The 14827-nt window shown below is 42.7% G+C and overlaps 1 protein-coding gene across 1 annotated transcript; it reads left to right on the top strand.

Annotated features, from left to right (window-relative positions):
• Positions 1-12386: 12386 nt before the first annotated feature.
• LOC133901575 (bZIP transcription factor 44-like) lies at positions 12387-14451 on the top strand. The gene is made up of 3 exons (XM_062342940.1): positions 12387-12656; positions 12743-13436; positions 13797-14451. The coding sequence occupies exons 2-3, from the start codon at positions 13251-13253 to the stop codon at positions 14082-14084; spliced, it is 474 nt and encodes a 157-aa protein (XP_062198924.1). The 5' UTR covers positions 12387-12656; positions 12743-13250; the 3' UTR covers positions 14085-14451.
• The last annotated feature ends 376 nt before the right edge of the window (positions 14452-14827 follow it).

Genomic DNA, 14827 nt, shown 5'->3' with positions numbered 1-14827 from the left:
TGTCCTCCACAGATATTATGAAGGACAGTCTTCGAAAAATCTTTCTTCCCTGTTTCAAGAAGAGCGATGAAGTCTAGCTTCTGCTCTTTTGACAAATCAGAAAGGAACCTATTTTTAGCCAAGTCACTAAGACCTCTGCTATTCCAGAAGATTCCTTTCATTGTGAAACTTTTTTATGCTTTTTAATCACCCGAACTTTTGGCTTTCTCTTGGATCTAGTCAAAGAGAGAGCCTTATTTTTCTTGAAGACAGTTCTAAATTCACAGCTTAGGTGCTCACTGTCATCATCCATAACCTCATCCATCAAATCACCACATAAGTGGCCAAGAGTAATATTTTCTAACTCATTATCTTCTTCGTCACTTAAAAGATTATTTTTAGAAAAGACGTCCGTCCTAGACGGCTCGGCTCTTAATCTTGACAATTCAATATCTTTTAAAGAATTAACCGAGTCAAACAACTAGATTAGGATTCAGTGTTGCTTTGTGAATACTGAGTTTGAATCCGATGGCTACTGTATGTTGACTAAATATTCTTTAGAATTCAGGTTACTGAAATTGGGCCAGCTAAGAACGGATGAGACATGGAAATTGCCTGGATACATAATCTGGGCCCAAGTTTTCAGGACCCACAGGCTGAACAACGCTGTTATTTCGGCCCACCGGCATAGATGAGGCGTCTCTCTCTCTCTCATCGCGACAGAATGGCTGCGACCAATAGCCATGTAAACTTGTACTGCCACAATTCAGTAGGTTGCGAGATGTGGGAAGAAATACATGGCGACGACGCGCTGGAACAGACGATGTCACAAGCTAAACTCATGGCTGCTGTAATCTCCACAGCATAGCAGGATGGATGTACAACTTTCGTAGTTTAATTTCCACTGCATGCGGATAACGCTGCAATTAGCTAACTCCATCTTATCCGCCAATTCTCCGGGATAAGATGATGTCTTTAAATATATAGGGTATATTTAGTTGTCTGTATGAGTTTTTAAGCTGTAACGTATATTTTGGATGAGTAAAAACAGGTTGAATGGATACAATGACTCTGAAAAGAATAGTGTTTAGTTGTCTGTATGGGTAAATACTATGTGAAGGTGTTTAGTTGTATATATGGACGGATATAGTAACCCTATATCTGAGACTGACGAGTGTATCTGTTACAGCACTGTAGTAGATACAATGTATCTACCGGACTAGACTCCATAGAAAAACTCGATTTAGGTATATCCATCAGATCAGACTCTAACTATATAATTATATCCTCAGATACCAGAGTAACAATACAAACATGCAATCAAACATTTTTTTCCGAGGGGAATATAGGCATGGATAAAATCAAGATGCCCATATTCTCTCCTGCCGATGGCTCTTTCCGACTCGTGTTCTAGCTGCGTGACAATGGAAAATTTATGATGTTTTATTTTATCTTTTGGAACTTGTTTCAATAATACGAAGACTGGAGTCGATTGATCGAGTCGGTGGGAAATGAACTGATGATTGGAAATATACTGGCCTAGCTCGTCTTTGCGCCTATCTAATCAAGTCTTCAAGATGATCCTAGTGCCCATGTTTCACAACTCACGGCAGTTTTCAGTGGTAATATTTGTAGTCATATGATGAAAAAGTCTGTGGACGTATGAGTGTGGTGCGTGTGTTGTGCACGTGTATGTCATGCTAATAATCGAATAGAAAATCTATACAACAATGGAGCTGCTTATACAAAGTAACTCTAAAAAGAGAGAAAACGACAATTGTCACCGCCATCTCCATTGTAATTTAGGACTTATTATAGCGCTTCAATGTAAAAATCACCGGTGCTTGTCCGCTCCTTCATCTTCTTGTTTCTTCTCCTTGATTTTGCACTTTTTACGTTTTCCAGAATGTAGTGTAGGTTTTCTTTACATGTTCTAGAATGCTTATCTCTATGAAATGAAATGGAGGGGCTACATTGGTCCACATATAAAGAGGGCCACGGAAAATACCAATTCGATCTTTACATCCTTCTGTTGGGTGAGGTCGTGAATAAGTTGCCACTAGCTATTGGATAGGTCATAACGCTTTGCTTAATCAACAAAGTTTAATTAGTGATGCATTCCACACAACCTTTCCAAAAGTTGCACGTATATCATGATAGAAAAAGGTTGTGTGGATCATCATCTTGTTGTCGATGGCTAGAATATAGCCTCTGCAGTCACAAACACTTGACATTTGAGTAAAATTATCGAACTTGTCACACTTGTATCTTGTGATACAATAGTCAAAGTTTCAAAAAGTTTGACCGAAAAGCTTTCCTAAAATGTTATTTATTTGTGATTGGAAGGAGTATGACTCAGTCATCAAACTTGTCACACTCGTTCAAGTGGATCATCGAACTACTAATACCCTTTCAAGTCATAAAAGAGTGTCATTTTGGATTGCATCCTGTCAACATGTTTAAACTTTAAACAACAATATATTATAAGTACTTCTCAATTTTTTTAAAATGATATAACTAGATTTATCTTTAAAATTACTTTTATAATATTGCAACTCTTTTATATAATATTGCAACTCTCTTATATTTCGTATAATTTATACTAGTACTCCTAGTTAGCAACCAAAGTAGCATTGATATCTAGAACGATACTCTTTTGTGATAAGGAGGGTTTAGGGTTTAGGGAGCAAAAGTTACATAAAATTGAGAGGTTAGACTGAGCAAAAGGCACACTCGGCTCCTAAGGTCCTTGGTTGTGGCAAGCTAGAGAGAAGGGTGTTATTGCCTCTAGCTAGGATATCATGTAGGAAGAAGAATATAGCGAAACCGGCCATGTCCATCCTCTATCTCTTTGGGATTTCCAACGTAGTTCACTTGTTTGAGCTAATAAAGATAGGGAGGCACATGAACCAAGAGAACCCAGCCTCAACTCTCAAACTTACCAAAAGTGAGATAATCTCAAGAATTTAATCTAGTTGATCTTATACTGCGTAGGTTTTGCTGCATCATATCCTTCACTTTTAGCTTTTGTGAAGTTCTATATATGCAACGTGTTGATTGATCACAGATAGACGGTGCCACGTAAACCATGGCTTTTGACTTGATACATATGTATGAACCGCCAGTGCCACAGGACTAGTTTACTGCCACTTGGAAAGCACAGCAATGTACAGCATATATGCTTTGCGTTTTTTTTTTTTTTGTCCTTAAGGCCCCGTTTGGAATGTTCCTCATTTCTGTAAAATTTCTGTGTCCCAAATAGGGTCTAATCAAAGCCATGCATGGTCCTAGGTGCAAAACATATGTATAAATCAAGTAGTGGATCGTACTATATATTTGCGTACGCTGTAAGCAATGTAAAGTGATCTAAAACAGGTTCTTGGCCCATAAAGAAAAAGAAATACAGGTTCTTGACCCAATTAATTCTAGCTCAACACTTTACTAGTACTACTCTTTAATCCGCTATTTTACAATTTACATCATGCATTTTTGGTTCATGCATGGCCATTTAATTTTGCTAAACTTCTGTTTACTATATATTTTGGCAGTTGGCATGTTCCATGATTGGTGACAGTCCTGATCACGTGCCAATTGTCTAGAAATCTTTTTTCATCACGACGGTAGAATTGGCTAGAAAATTAATTGAAATTGCAGTTCACTTGGCGAAAAACAATCAGTGCATGCAACAAAACGGTTCTTGCAGCATCATGCTGAAACGAGAAGATGCAGTTAACTGAACACTGTGAACTAACTTCAGGAGCTAGTTTAGTTGTCGACGCGTATAATAGGAGAGGATGTTTTGTTTAAGTTCAGACAATTCAGAGATCGTTCACCAAAAGTTTTCCTGACTGAATTGTTGCTTGGATCCTTGTTGAAACTTACTACTACATGCCAGGTTGTTGTCAATACAATAATTGACGGACGTGTGCAATCATGGGGTGGCACCAGGTCTATTCATGTGCCAACAAAATTGACAAATCAGAGCCACTTTGAGTAGTTATGATTATGAATATGGTCAGAAGTGCAAGGATTAAGTTGTCTCTACGCAATTTCTATAAATTCATTTATTCATTTGTATGAAATACTCAAAGAAATGCCAGGAGATCATATTTACCAATAAAAAATGCTCTAGATGTGTCCAAGACTGTTTTAGAGTTCAATTTCTCGCCTGTAAATCCCTTGCGAAAGGACAAGAGGTACACCAACCCATTTTTTCAGATTTGGAAATATCTTCACAGTTTCGTTGGTCTGGTAAGCTGCTACAGACTTTTCCATCCATAACCGCTGAATGTCCCCTCGGCTGGGAATCAGCCAAAGACCAACAATCAAGAGGCATACAAGCTCAGGAGCTAGGAACAAACCTGATTCTGCAATTGTCAACAAAGAAATCTTTTTTTTTCCCACCAAACTGGTGCATTCATTTCCATAGTTAAGATCGAGAATGGAGCCGTTACGCTCTCTCGAGCGCTTTGGCGACTCATCCTACCGAGTTGCTTCTCCCACAAATCTTCCCTTTAATCCACCCAGATCCTCACTGCCCTCCCCCCTCCTTGTACCAGATCTATCCTTCGCTGCCTTCCTTTCATCACCCTCGCAGGAATTGCCTTAGTTCTTCACGTCCAGTTACTGCTTCGCTTGGTCCGTTGTTTCCGGTGTTCAATCCAGATCTGGATCCAGCTCCTTCACCTGATGCTCCATCTGGTCAAATCCATCATGCTCGGCGTGTGTGCCGCTCCTATGCTGAAGTTGTCAAAATGTGGGGCCTAGTCCGGTCGCTACTCCGGCCTTCAATACCCCTTGATCCGCTTCAGATCCACTTTCAAGCTTGGGTGGGAGTAATGTGTGGCTCTGCCGTCCAGCAAATTCACAAGCTGCGTGGGCACTTTGAATTGTCCAGTCACCTTTGCAGTCAGTTCAAGCTCTTTGCCGGCCGCGCAAGCGAGCTCTCCGGATTTCCCTCTGGTGCATCGGGCCTCTCAGCTTTCGGCCCCATCGTGCATTCATGGCGACGGGTGTAAAGCCTCTCGAAACAGCGGAAAGCAGGTGGCTAAAAGGCCTATTCATTCAGTGGCCTTTGAAGTCTGGCATTCCCCTCCTTTGTTGCAACCATTCGGGAGGATCCGCAATATAATCACTCTTCTTGCAGAGACGGAGAACAAGTGAAAGATTTCTCGTACGTCGAATCCTCAACCATGGCAGGACGTGGGGCCCGAGACAGGGATTTTCTCGCCGGGGACTGGAAATTGGTGAAGCCAAGACACTGGTGGCGAATGGAAAGCAAGCATTCAAAGCCTCCTTCTTTCTCCAGCAATGAATTAAGAGCTTCGCAGCGCTCGCAACCAAACAGTTATCTGAGAAGACTGCAGGGTAAATGCTTTAATTGGCTCGCAATGGACCACTGGGTTGCTGCTCGTTGAGACCCTACAAAATGCTAGCGTTGTGAAGGTTCTGGTAATCGGTCTAGTGCTTGTAGATTGAGACCTTCAAGTACATGCTCTAGGCACATTTCTTGCTATGTGCAGACACTTCCTCCCTCTTCCTCCAGTGTTGAGTCAACCCTACCGGCACCCCCTGCTGCCACCGCTATGATGGCGAGCTTCCCTAGCGACCCGGCGGTCAGGCCTTTGGAGGCTTTTGCTACAGTGCTACTATGGGTGACATTGAGCGGCAGAAGGAGATGCTTCTTGATAGGGTGACTATCTGCTAGCTGGCAGGGACTAGGCCAGAGACAAAGCCATCCGTTCTCTCAGATGCACTGATGACAATTTACCGTATTGATGTGCAGGACTGTCAGTTAGTGAAACATCATCCTGAGGATTTCCTCATCATCTTCGCTAGCAGACATGTCAAAGATGAGGTCATCAACGCTCATCGACTGCCATATCAGGGACGAGATTTGCGCTTTGCGACGTGGAGTGAGAGGCGGTTTGCAGAGTCATCAAGCTGGGGCTTCCACGTCAGTCTCACGCGTGGTTTGAGGAAGTGGCAGCATTGATGGTCGACAACCAGTGCTTGTTGCACTACGTCAAAGAACAGTCTAGGCAGCGGGAGTGCACGTGGATCTATGATCTTTGGGCGTGGTGCAACAACCCCAATCTCATCCCCAAGGTTGTGTGGTTGACCATCACCAATGCCGATCGAGAACTGCTACCAACCTTCATTCCTCTGTTTTAGGTGGAGATCCACCATGACAAGCCAACAAACATCAAGAGTGGGCAATGCTACAGACTCTTCATCCATCTAGAGGTGATCCAGGACCTTGCTTTTCTCATAGGTAATCCACCAGACCCTCGCCATAGCAACCGGTGATAGGAGCGGTGTCTGGACTGGTAGTATGGCTCTCCCGATGGGGATGTTCAGGCGGAACACATTCATCAGCGTGCTTGCCACAACAGCGGTGGTGGCTGTCGTGATTGTGATGAAGACACCGACGGGGATTAGCACCGATGCAGTCACCACTGCCACCGTAGCCACTCTCTTTGGTCACTCCTGTCGTGTCCTTGTTGCGATGAAGGCAGAGCTGTTTGTGGTGGGGTTGACCATGGCTGTTATGGGTGTCACCACAATGATGTTGCTGTCCTGCTTTCGACCTCGCCTCCGAGAAGCCCTATTCGTCGCCAACAAAACTTTGTCCAGAAGAGGATTTGGCACAAGAAAGTTTCCTTCGTGTCACTGATCATCACAATGTGCTCGCCGTGCTTCCCAAATCTCCGCCTAATGCCTTCTAAAGGTGACTGGCCTTTGATTGACTTCTTCCCTAGCACATCGTTTAACTCGAATCCTGTTGTTTTTGACCCGATGCTCACCAAACTGGATTCTTCTCCACCTCTATAGGTTTTAGCTGCCATTTGCCTCGCCTGCCTTGGCCGCCAGTGGCCTCCCCACTCATGACAATATCTCAGGTTGTCTCTACAGAGGCCTTGGTTGAAGCTTCCTCTTTCACAGGACAAGATGGGGAGGTGCTGGCTAGTTCGAGGGCTCCTACACCAAGCTTATACATCCCTCCAATGCCTTCTCTAGAGTACATTCCATCTCAAGATGTTATCCGATCCACGCAGGAGGAGGGTCGATTGATGGTTGTTGATCCAGCCGTGGACATTCCAGGGGAGGGTAACACATAGGTACCCAGTAGTGTCCCTTTTCTGCATCTTGTTACTAAACTCCTGGATGATCCACTCTCTTCAAATCCTCCATAGTCTCCGAAGCCTCCTATGGTCAGGAAAAAGAGAGTAAATGATCTGAATTCCCCACCTTCTAGAAGTAGTGAACGCCTCAAATCGAGAACTACTCAGGGAAAATCTTCTATGCAGCTCGCCACTAAAGTTTTAGCAAAGAAACTAGGCTCAACATCATCTAATACTGATAAAACAGAGTTGTTTAACTCTTACTTGCAGATGTTTGATCAGCTGCTGGAGCAGCAAACCATGATGGTCATTGCGGACCTGGTGGATAAAGGGCGACAGTAGCAGAAGAAAAAGGCCAAGAGGGTGGTGCCGATTGATGCACAGGCTGCTTAGCAAGTGTGATGCAGCGTCAAGCTAATCAACAACAAGTTGTCATTAGCTTTAATCAATGTCTTTTAGTTCAGTCTGTCTATGTCATCGTCAAGTCACTTCCTTTTGGAGCATTGTCATTTATGCCATCTGTTGTCATGTGGGTTGTAGTACTAGTTGTGTTCATCAGGTATGGCAAAGAATCGCCTAGGCCAATTTCAACTATGCATTGCCGGTGCGGGCCGCTGGGCCATTTTTGCAATCTGGACATCCGGCTATTCCTACAAATGCAATTCAGAAGGTGGCAACAAGACCACTATGTTGTCCAGCAGGTTGTTTTCAAGGGTAGGAAGCCCTTGTTTCTTCAATTGTTCAATAGGTGTCTGTGTGATCCTGTTAGCATGTTGAGCTATGTGTGTTGGTCACTAAGCTATTTCCTTTATCATGAAGCTCCTGCTCTCTCTAGCGATCTTCTAAGGCACTTATGTTATAGAAAGCAAGTCATCTTTTGGTGCACCAATGTCGCATGTTAACTGTAATATTCTTTGCTGGAATGTGGGGAGGCTAAATGCGTCGGCAAAATGTGCAAATGTCAGGTTGGCCACGGAATCAACTGGGATAACAATTGTTTGTCTCCAGGAGATGAAGTTTTTGACGTGGTCACAACAATTGGTAATTGAAACATTTGGGACCCGCTTTGCGCAACATTACGTAGTGCTCCCAGCTCAGGGAGCCTCGGGAGGGATTCTTCTTGCTTGTTCGAACTCTTTTTCTCTCTGTCAAATAGCAGAATGATGCAACACATGGTCTCAACTGACATCATGATGTTGAATGGCAATACGACCTGGTCCATAATTGTTGTTTATGGGCCACAGCATGATGATGAGAAGATGGCTTTTATGCAAGAAATTCAGGATCTAAAACAACACATGAAGTTGCAGTAGCTCTTATGTGGGGATTTCAACTTAATCTATAAAGAAGAAGACAAGAATAATCACAGACTGAAAGGCTGATGATGCAACGCTACAAGGATCTTATTGATGGGTTAAATTTACATGACCTCAAGCTAACAGGTAGGAAATTCATATGGTCTAACCAGCAGCAAAACCCAACCTTGATTCGCATAGACCTCCACACCTTGGATTGGGAATTTATGTTCCCAAATGAGCATCTGCAAGCCTTGTCGTCAAATGGGTCAGATCATTGTCCACTGTTATTGACTAGGAATCTTCTAAGTACCAACTACATCACTTTCTGTTTTGAATCATAATGGGTCAAGATGTGAGATTCATGGAAACAGTACAATCTAGCTGAAATCAACCAGTCCATTTTGTAAAGCCTCTGCTAAGGCTTCATGCTAAGCTTATGCATCTACAAAGGGACCTCAGAGCTTGGAAGAGGAGAACGATAGGGGATATAAGATTGCGCCTTGCAATAGCACAGGATGTCATTTTCAGGCCGGACCAAGCAGAAGAGAAGAGAGCCCTTTCTCCTGATGAGATTGAGTTTAGAAAATTCCTCAAAAGAAAAGTGATGGGTCTTGCAACCATTGAAAAATCAAGGCTTAGGCAATATTCAAGACTGACATGGATAAAGAAAGCTAATGCAAACTCAAAAATTTTCCAGTTAAAACAAAATGTGAGAAAAAGGAAAAACTTTATCCAGAGATTGCAGACATATCATGGTGTGGTGGTGTCGGTCGAGGCAAAGGCACATGAAGTTTATAAGTATTTCAAAAATCATTTTGGCTCTGCTAAGAAACAGAAGCTCGCTTTGAATTGGGATGCCCTGGATTACCAAGAGGTGGACTTAGACGAGCCATAGGATCCAATTGATGATGATGAAGTCCTTGCGACAATTAGATCAATGCCACCGGAGAAATCACCGGGGCCGGATAGTTATATTGGTCTTTTCTACTTAAGATGTTGGCCTATAATAAAAAATGACTTTAAGGTAGTTGTGCAAGCGTTCTTTCATTTAAGGTGCTCAAACTTGCATGTCCTTAACAATGCCAATGTCTACTTGCTCTCGAAAAAACAGATGTAACACGCGTGTCCGATTACAAACCGATAAGCCTCATTAATAGCTTCTCCAAGATCATATCCAAGTTGTTGGCAAATAGGCTTGCACCAAGACTTCGAGATATTGTCTCAAGAAGCCAACGCGATTTTGTCAAAAAATGATGCATTTCTGACAACTTTGTTTACATCCAAAGTGTCACAAATGAATTACACAAGATAAAGAGGATGTCTCTTTTTGTGAAGCTTGACATTTCAAAGGCTTTTGATTCGGTTAAATGGCTATATAAAATTGAGGTGTTGGTCCGACAGGGGTTCGGTTAGAAGTGGCGTGACTTTGTTGGCCTCATCTTCCTCTCACGTTCTACTGAACGGGGTGCTAGGTCAGGAATTTTTTCATGCGCAAGGTCTAAGGCAGGTGATCTTCTTTCGCCTATGCTTTTTATCATAGCAATTGATCTGCTTCAAAGACTTGTGCAAATGGTGGATGAGAAAGGATTTCTGAATCCGGTGATGCATATAAAGGTAAAGCTAAGATGTTCCTTGTATGCCGATGATGCGGCCATTTTTACCAATCCAGATAAGCAAGAACTGACAACTCTAAATGAGGTGCTTACGGCTTTTGAGAGATGCTCCGGCCTGATTACAAACTTATCTAAGATAGAGTTGTTTGCAATTAGATGCCAGAATGTGAACTTGGATGATTTTCTCTCGGTCTTCCTAGGGCAGCTTAAACCTTTCCCATGCAAGTACCTTGGGCTCCCACTGCACATAAGGAAGTTAAATAAAGTTGAAGTTCAACCTTTAATTGATAAGCTTAGAGGAAGACTTCCGGGTTGGAAAGGCAAATTGTTCTCCTTGGCCGGTCGAGATACTTTTGTAAAAACTATTCTCTCCACACAACCGACCTAACCTTACGGTGTTCCCTCTACAAAAATGGTTTGCCAAGAGGATCGATCGCATTAGAAGAGCTTTTCTTTGGAAAGGGGAGTCCTGGAAAAGGTTTCTAGGACACATTCACTGGTGAATTGGAGCACCATAGCTCGGCCAAAGGAGCTAGGAGGACTAGGTATTTTGGAGACAGAAAAATTTGCAAGAGCCTTGAGAGTAAGATGGTTGTGGTACCAATGGACAAACAAGCATTGACCATGGGCACAACTCCAACCACCATGTGACAAGACAGACATGGATTTATTCATGGTGTCCACATTAGTCACTATTGGAAATGACGAGAAAGCAAAGTTTTGGCATGACAGCTGGGTCGATGGATTGGCACCAAAAGTAATTGCATCGGATTTGTTCAGGCTTGCAAAGAGAAAGCATAAATCAGTGCAGAAGAATTGCAAGATGACAATTGGATTCATTGTTTGCGCAACTTAACAACTCAAGAGGAACTTGCACAATTCATCGACCAAAGGAGCACATTGCAATGGGTACAACGTGACCACACTTCGGAGGATCGAATTAGATGGAAATGGACACCGTACAGGGTGTATACCACAAAGAGAACATACAAAATCCAATTCATGGGGGCAGTTAAGTGGTTACAAACGCGGCCTATTTGGATGGCCAATACAGAATCTAAGTGCAAAATATTTGACTGGTTGGCGATTCAGGGGAAGATTCTTAAAGTGGACATGGAAAAAAGGGATGGCTAGATGATCAAAATGATCGCCAATGCAAACTGTGCGCTATGTCATATGCGAATACTAAACACTTGTTGAATGATTGTACTTTTACACGTCGAGTATGGCAACATGTTGCACAATGGTGCAGTTGGGATTATGTGCCGAGCCTAAATGACTTCCCCAATATCCGAACATGGTGGCGGAAAGCAAGATGCGGAATCAACAAGGAGGGTCGCAGGGATTTTAACGCAGGAATTATTTACTTTTGGTGGAATATTTAAAAGGAGAGGAATCATCGGGTTTTCCAAGGCCAAAGTCAGGATGAGGTCTCAATTGCATGGAAAATAAAAGAGGACATTGACTAAAGGAACCGAACGTGGTATTTGTCTTAGCCATTTTCGTTTCTCTTTGGTAGTCCGGTAGGTTTGATGGAAGCCTCACCTTTTTTGTTTGATGTGCATGCCCTTTTTTTTTCCTTTCTTTGCTCTTGGAGGTTTCGACTTTCTAGTTGCGTTTAGAGCACATGTCGTTTTAGCTCCTGCTGTCATGCTCCCTGGTAATGGCTAGTTGAACTCTTTGTATTTTATTTTTCTCCTCTACTTTAATATATTTTGGCAACTCTCTAGCCGTCCTTTCGGAAAAAAAAACAAAGAAACCTATTTTTTCTGAACCTTGTGAAACACAAATTGTGATTACGAAAACATGCACTTCTATTCTGACAAAAAGCAAATGAGACTCTATAATAAACGATACTCGAAACAACTACTCTTGCGACAGATGCGCACGCACCAAACAAAACAACAATTTCTCTTCACAACTAGTGATCTCACTTCTGAGTTCCATAAGCTCACGCTTCCTGGAAATCGTATTATGAAATGGAAGAAGGGAGCTTGTTTTCTCCTTGCTCACACCTGATGGTGCATGCAAACTTTAGTTAGGAGACACTTCTCCTGCTGAAGAGTCAAGATGACCCCTAGCACAATTATTATTTTTTCATCTTTCTGCTCAAAACAAGTACCATGGGTTGTTCTGAAACCGCAGATGTCGCAAGCAATCAATCAAACCAGTGAACGAATATCAGCAGCACACAACTGTATTCTTCCCACTGCCAGCAGAATGGCAGATGCCACCAGAAGTTCCAAACATCTCTCTTTCTCCCTCTCTCCCCTTATACTTTTCATCTCCTTTTCTCCTCCACTAAAATTATTCAATTTGGATTTTTTTTCTCTCTCTGAAACCACGCAATTTTCAGCTATAAATGGCCCCCTCATCCAGGCTTCAATTCCCTTTTCCCCTCTTCCCCAACTCCCTTGCTAGGTTTCCTTCCAGTGAGCCCTTCTTGCTGCCCTTCAGCTCCTCACCTCATCTTCCTGGTGTCTAGTGACAACACAACTTGTTGCTGACACCTTCAGTCTCTTGACCTGCTAGATCAGCTCAACCTTTCCTTGGAACTCCAACCTTCGTCTCTGAAACTTCAGGTTTCAAAGGAGAGGTTCTGCCAAAATTTCCTGTTCTGAACATCAGTTTTCCAGGGGGAGGTTCTGGCAAAATTCTCTGTACTGACCATCAATTTTCCAGGGGGAGGTTCTGGCAAAATTCTCTGTACTAACCATCAATTTTCCAGGGGAGGCTCTGCCAAAAATTCCTGTACTGGACATCAGTTTTCAAGGGGAGGTTCTGCCAAAATTTCCTTCACTGACCCTCAGTTTTCAAGGGGAGGTTCTGCCAAAATTTCTTGAGCAACAACTTACCCTTTCTTGACATACATACATATATATACATACAGCAAATATAAATTTTACAAGGTAATTAAAGAAGAGTACTTTGTCCCTTATTCTTGATGATTGATTAGGAGAGGCCGCAACATCCGTGTAGATGTTGTTGCTCGTCCTGTCCGAACACCTTCTCCCCGGATTTATGATCGGTTCTGCCATCACCCGCCTGGTGCAGTCCTTCTCTGTTGTCTTCCTTTATTGGTTCTACGTCTTCTCAGTAGGCTCCTTGTAGCTAGTTGTAGTTCTCGCAATTAATTAAGCCTTCTCTATACAACATAATTAAGGTAGTAACCAAGAAGTATATCTGACAAATAAGAGTAAGTGAAATTGTTGAGGGTACACAAGAGTTGTCCAGAGATGACCATGTCGAGTGGGACCTCGTTCGGGTCGAGCCATGGGATCCGGAGTTCCAGGTCGGAGGATGACTTGGACCTCCAGGCCCAGATGGAGAGAAGGAGGAAGCGGAGGAAGGACTCGAACCGGGAGTCAGCTCGGCGGTCTAGGCTGCGGAAGCAACAGCAACTGGACGACCTCACCTTGCAGGTATATATATATGCCATAATTTTGTTAATGATTGATGATGACAGCATAGATCCAATAATTGTTGTTGCAATTATTCTATTTTTTTATTCATCAAGGCTTGCACACATGTGCAGGTGAGGAAAGCAAAACATATGAGAACAAAGGCCCACTTGAAATATCTGTTCAAACAAGCTCAATAATTGTGCTGCCTTTTCCCTGAGGCCCTACCAATCATCTATTGCTTCATAGCTAATTCATCGAACAAAACTAAAAAATCTACCATAGGCATATACATAGGTTGATTTTTCACCAAATATATTCTGCATATGAACAAGAAGAAGAGACATATTGTTAAGAGGTATAATATTGTGTCCTAAACAGGTAAAGCAGCTGAAGGACCAGCACAAGCAACTCAGCATGGCAATGAGCATAACCAGCCAAAACCTTGGGGCAGTGCAAGCACAAAACTCTGTGCTGCAAACACAGAAGATGGAGCTGGAGAGCAGGCTGTGTGCCCTAACTGAGATCCTCTTGTACATGAATTCCAGCACCAGTGCTCCTACAAACCCAGCCACCATGAACAGCCTCACAACTACCAGCGGTGCCTGTGACAGTCTTGGTGCCAGCACATGGAGCCAGCCCATAGACCTGTACTACCAGTGCTTCTAGTTCCAGCAGAGAGGACAGGTTGTTGTAGTACTTGTGATCTGTAGTGGTAGGGCCAGAAGGAAAGGAGGCCGGCAGGAATCAACTTCTGGTTCTGTCATGTGGGGCCTTTGTGTCACCATCTCTTAATAGTTTATATGTTCTAGAGGGATTGAGATGGTTTGGCTTTCTTGTTGTTGGTAGTGGAGGGGATGCGCATATTGCAAATTTGTGTGCATTGTGTGAAGTGGAGTTGTTCTGGTTGTCTCCATCTTAAAAACATCTATTGATTATTTAATCAATGGGCCGGTTCGTGAAAGAGAGAGGCAAAGAGAATTTTGTACTGGCTGGGGATATTCGTAATGATGATGATAATGTTTATTAAGATGGAGATTTGATGCCTCTAATTATGCCAATTTGTTCTCTATGTTATTGAGATGTGAACAGCAAGAGGTCGACTTTTGATCTGTATTTCATTCATATCGATGGTGGTGATAACTTTTAGTAAGGCTTGGATTTTATGTGCCGCTGATACTCTAAATGCTTTTATAAGTTCCAGATGTATGGTAATTATATAGAATAAGACTCTTTGCCTATTACCAATTGCATCTTTAAATTGCAAGTGGATGTTTGGATCATGAATTTTGTTAATCTGTTTTACTAGGACACATTTTTGTTCAGTAATACAGATTTGAAGTTTTATATTGTTAGGATAGCATTTGGCAAAAATGCCGTTTGGCTAGAATTGTTCTCAGCTATACCTTCAG

Source organism: Phragmites australis, chromosome 20, assembly GCF_958298935.1.
Source record: "Phragmites australis chromosome 20, lpPhrAust1.1, whole genome shotgun sequence".
Classification (NCBI taxonomy): domain Eukaryota; kingdom Viridiplantae; phylum Streptophyta; class Magnoliopsida; order Poales; family Poaceae; genus Phragmites; species Phragmites australis.
This window is presented reverse-complemented; position numbering and strand designations above follow the sequence as displayed.

What these genes read in the sequence shown, in the direction of transcription:
- LOC133901575 (XM_062342940.1), top strand. Translation starts at nt 13,251, where the DNA reads ATGACCATGTCGAGTGGGACCTCGTTCGGGTCGAGCCATGGGATCCGG. An exon ending in TGGACGACCTCACCTTGCAG is followed by an intron (nt 13,437 to 13,796) that starts GTATATATATAT and finishes TGTCCTAAACAG; the next exon opens with GTAAAGCAGCTGAAGGACCA.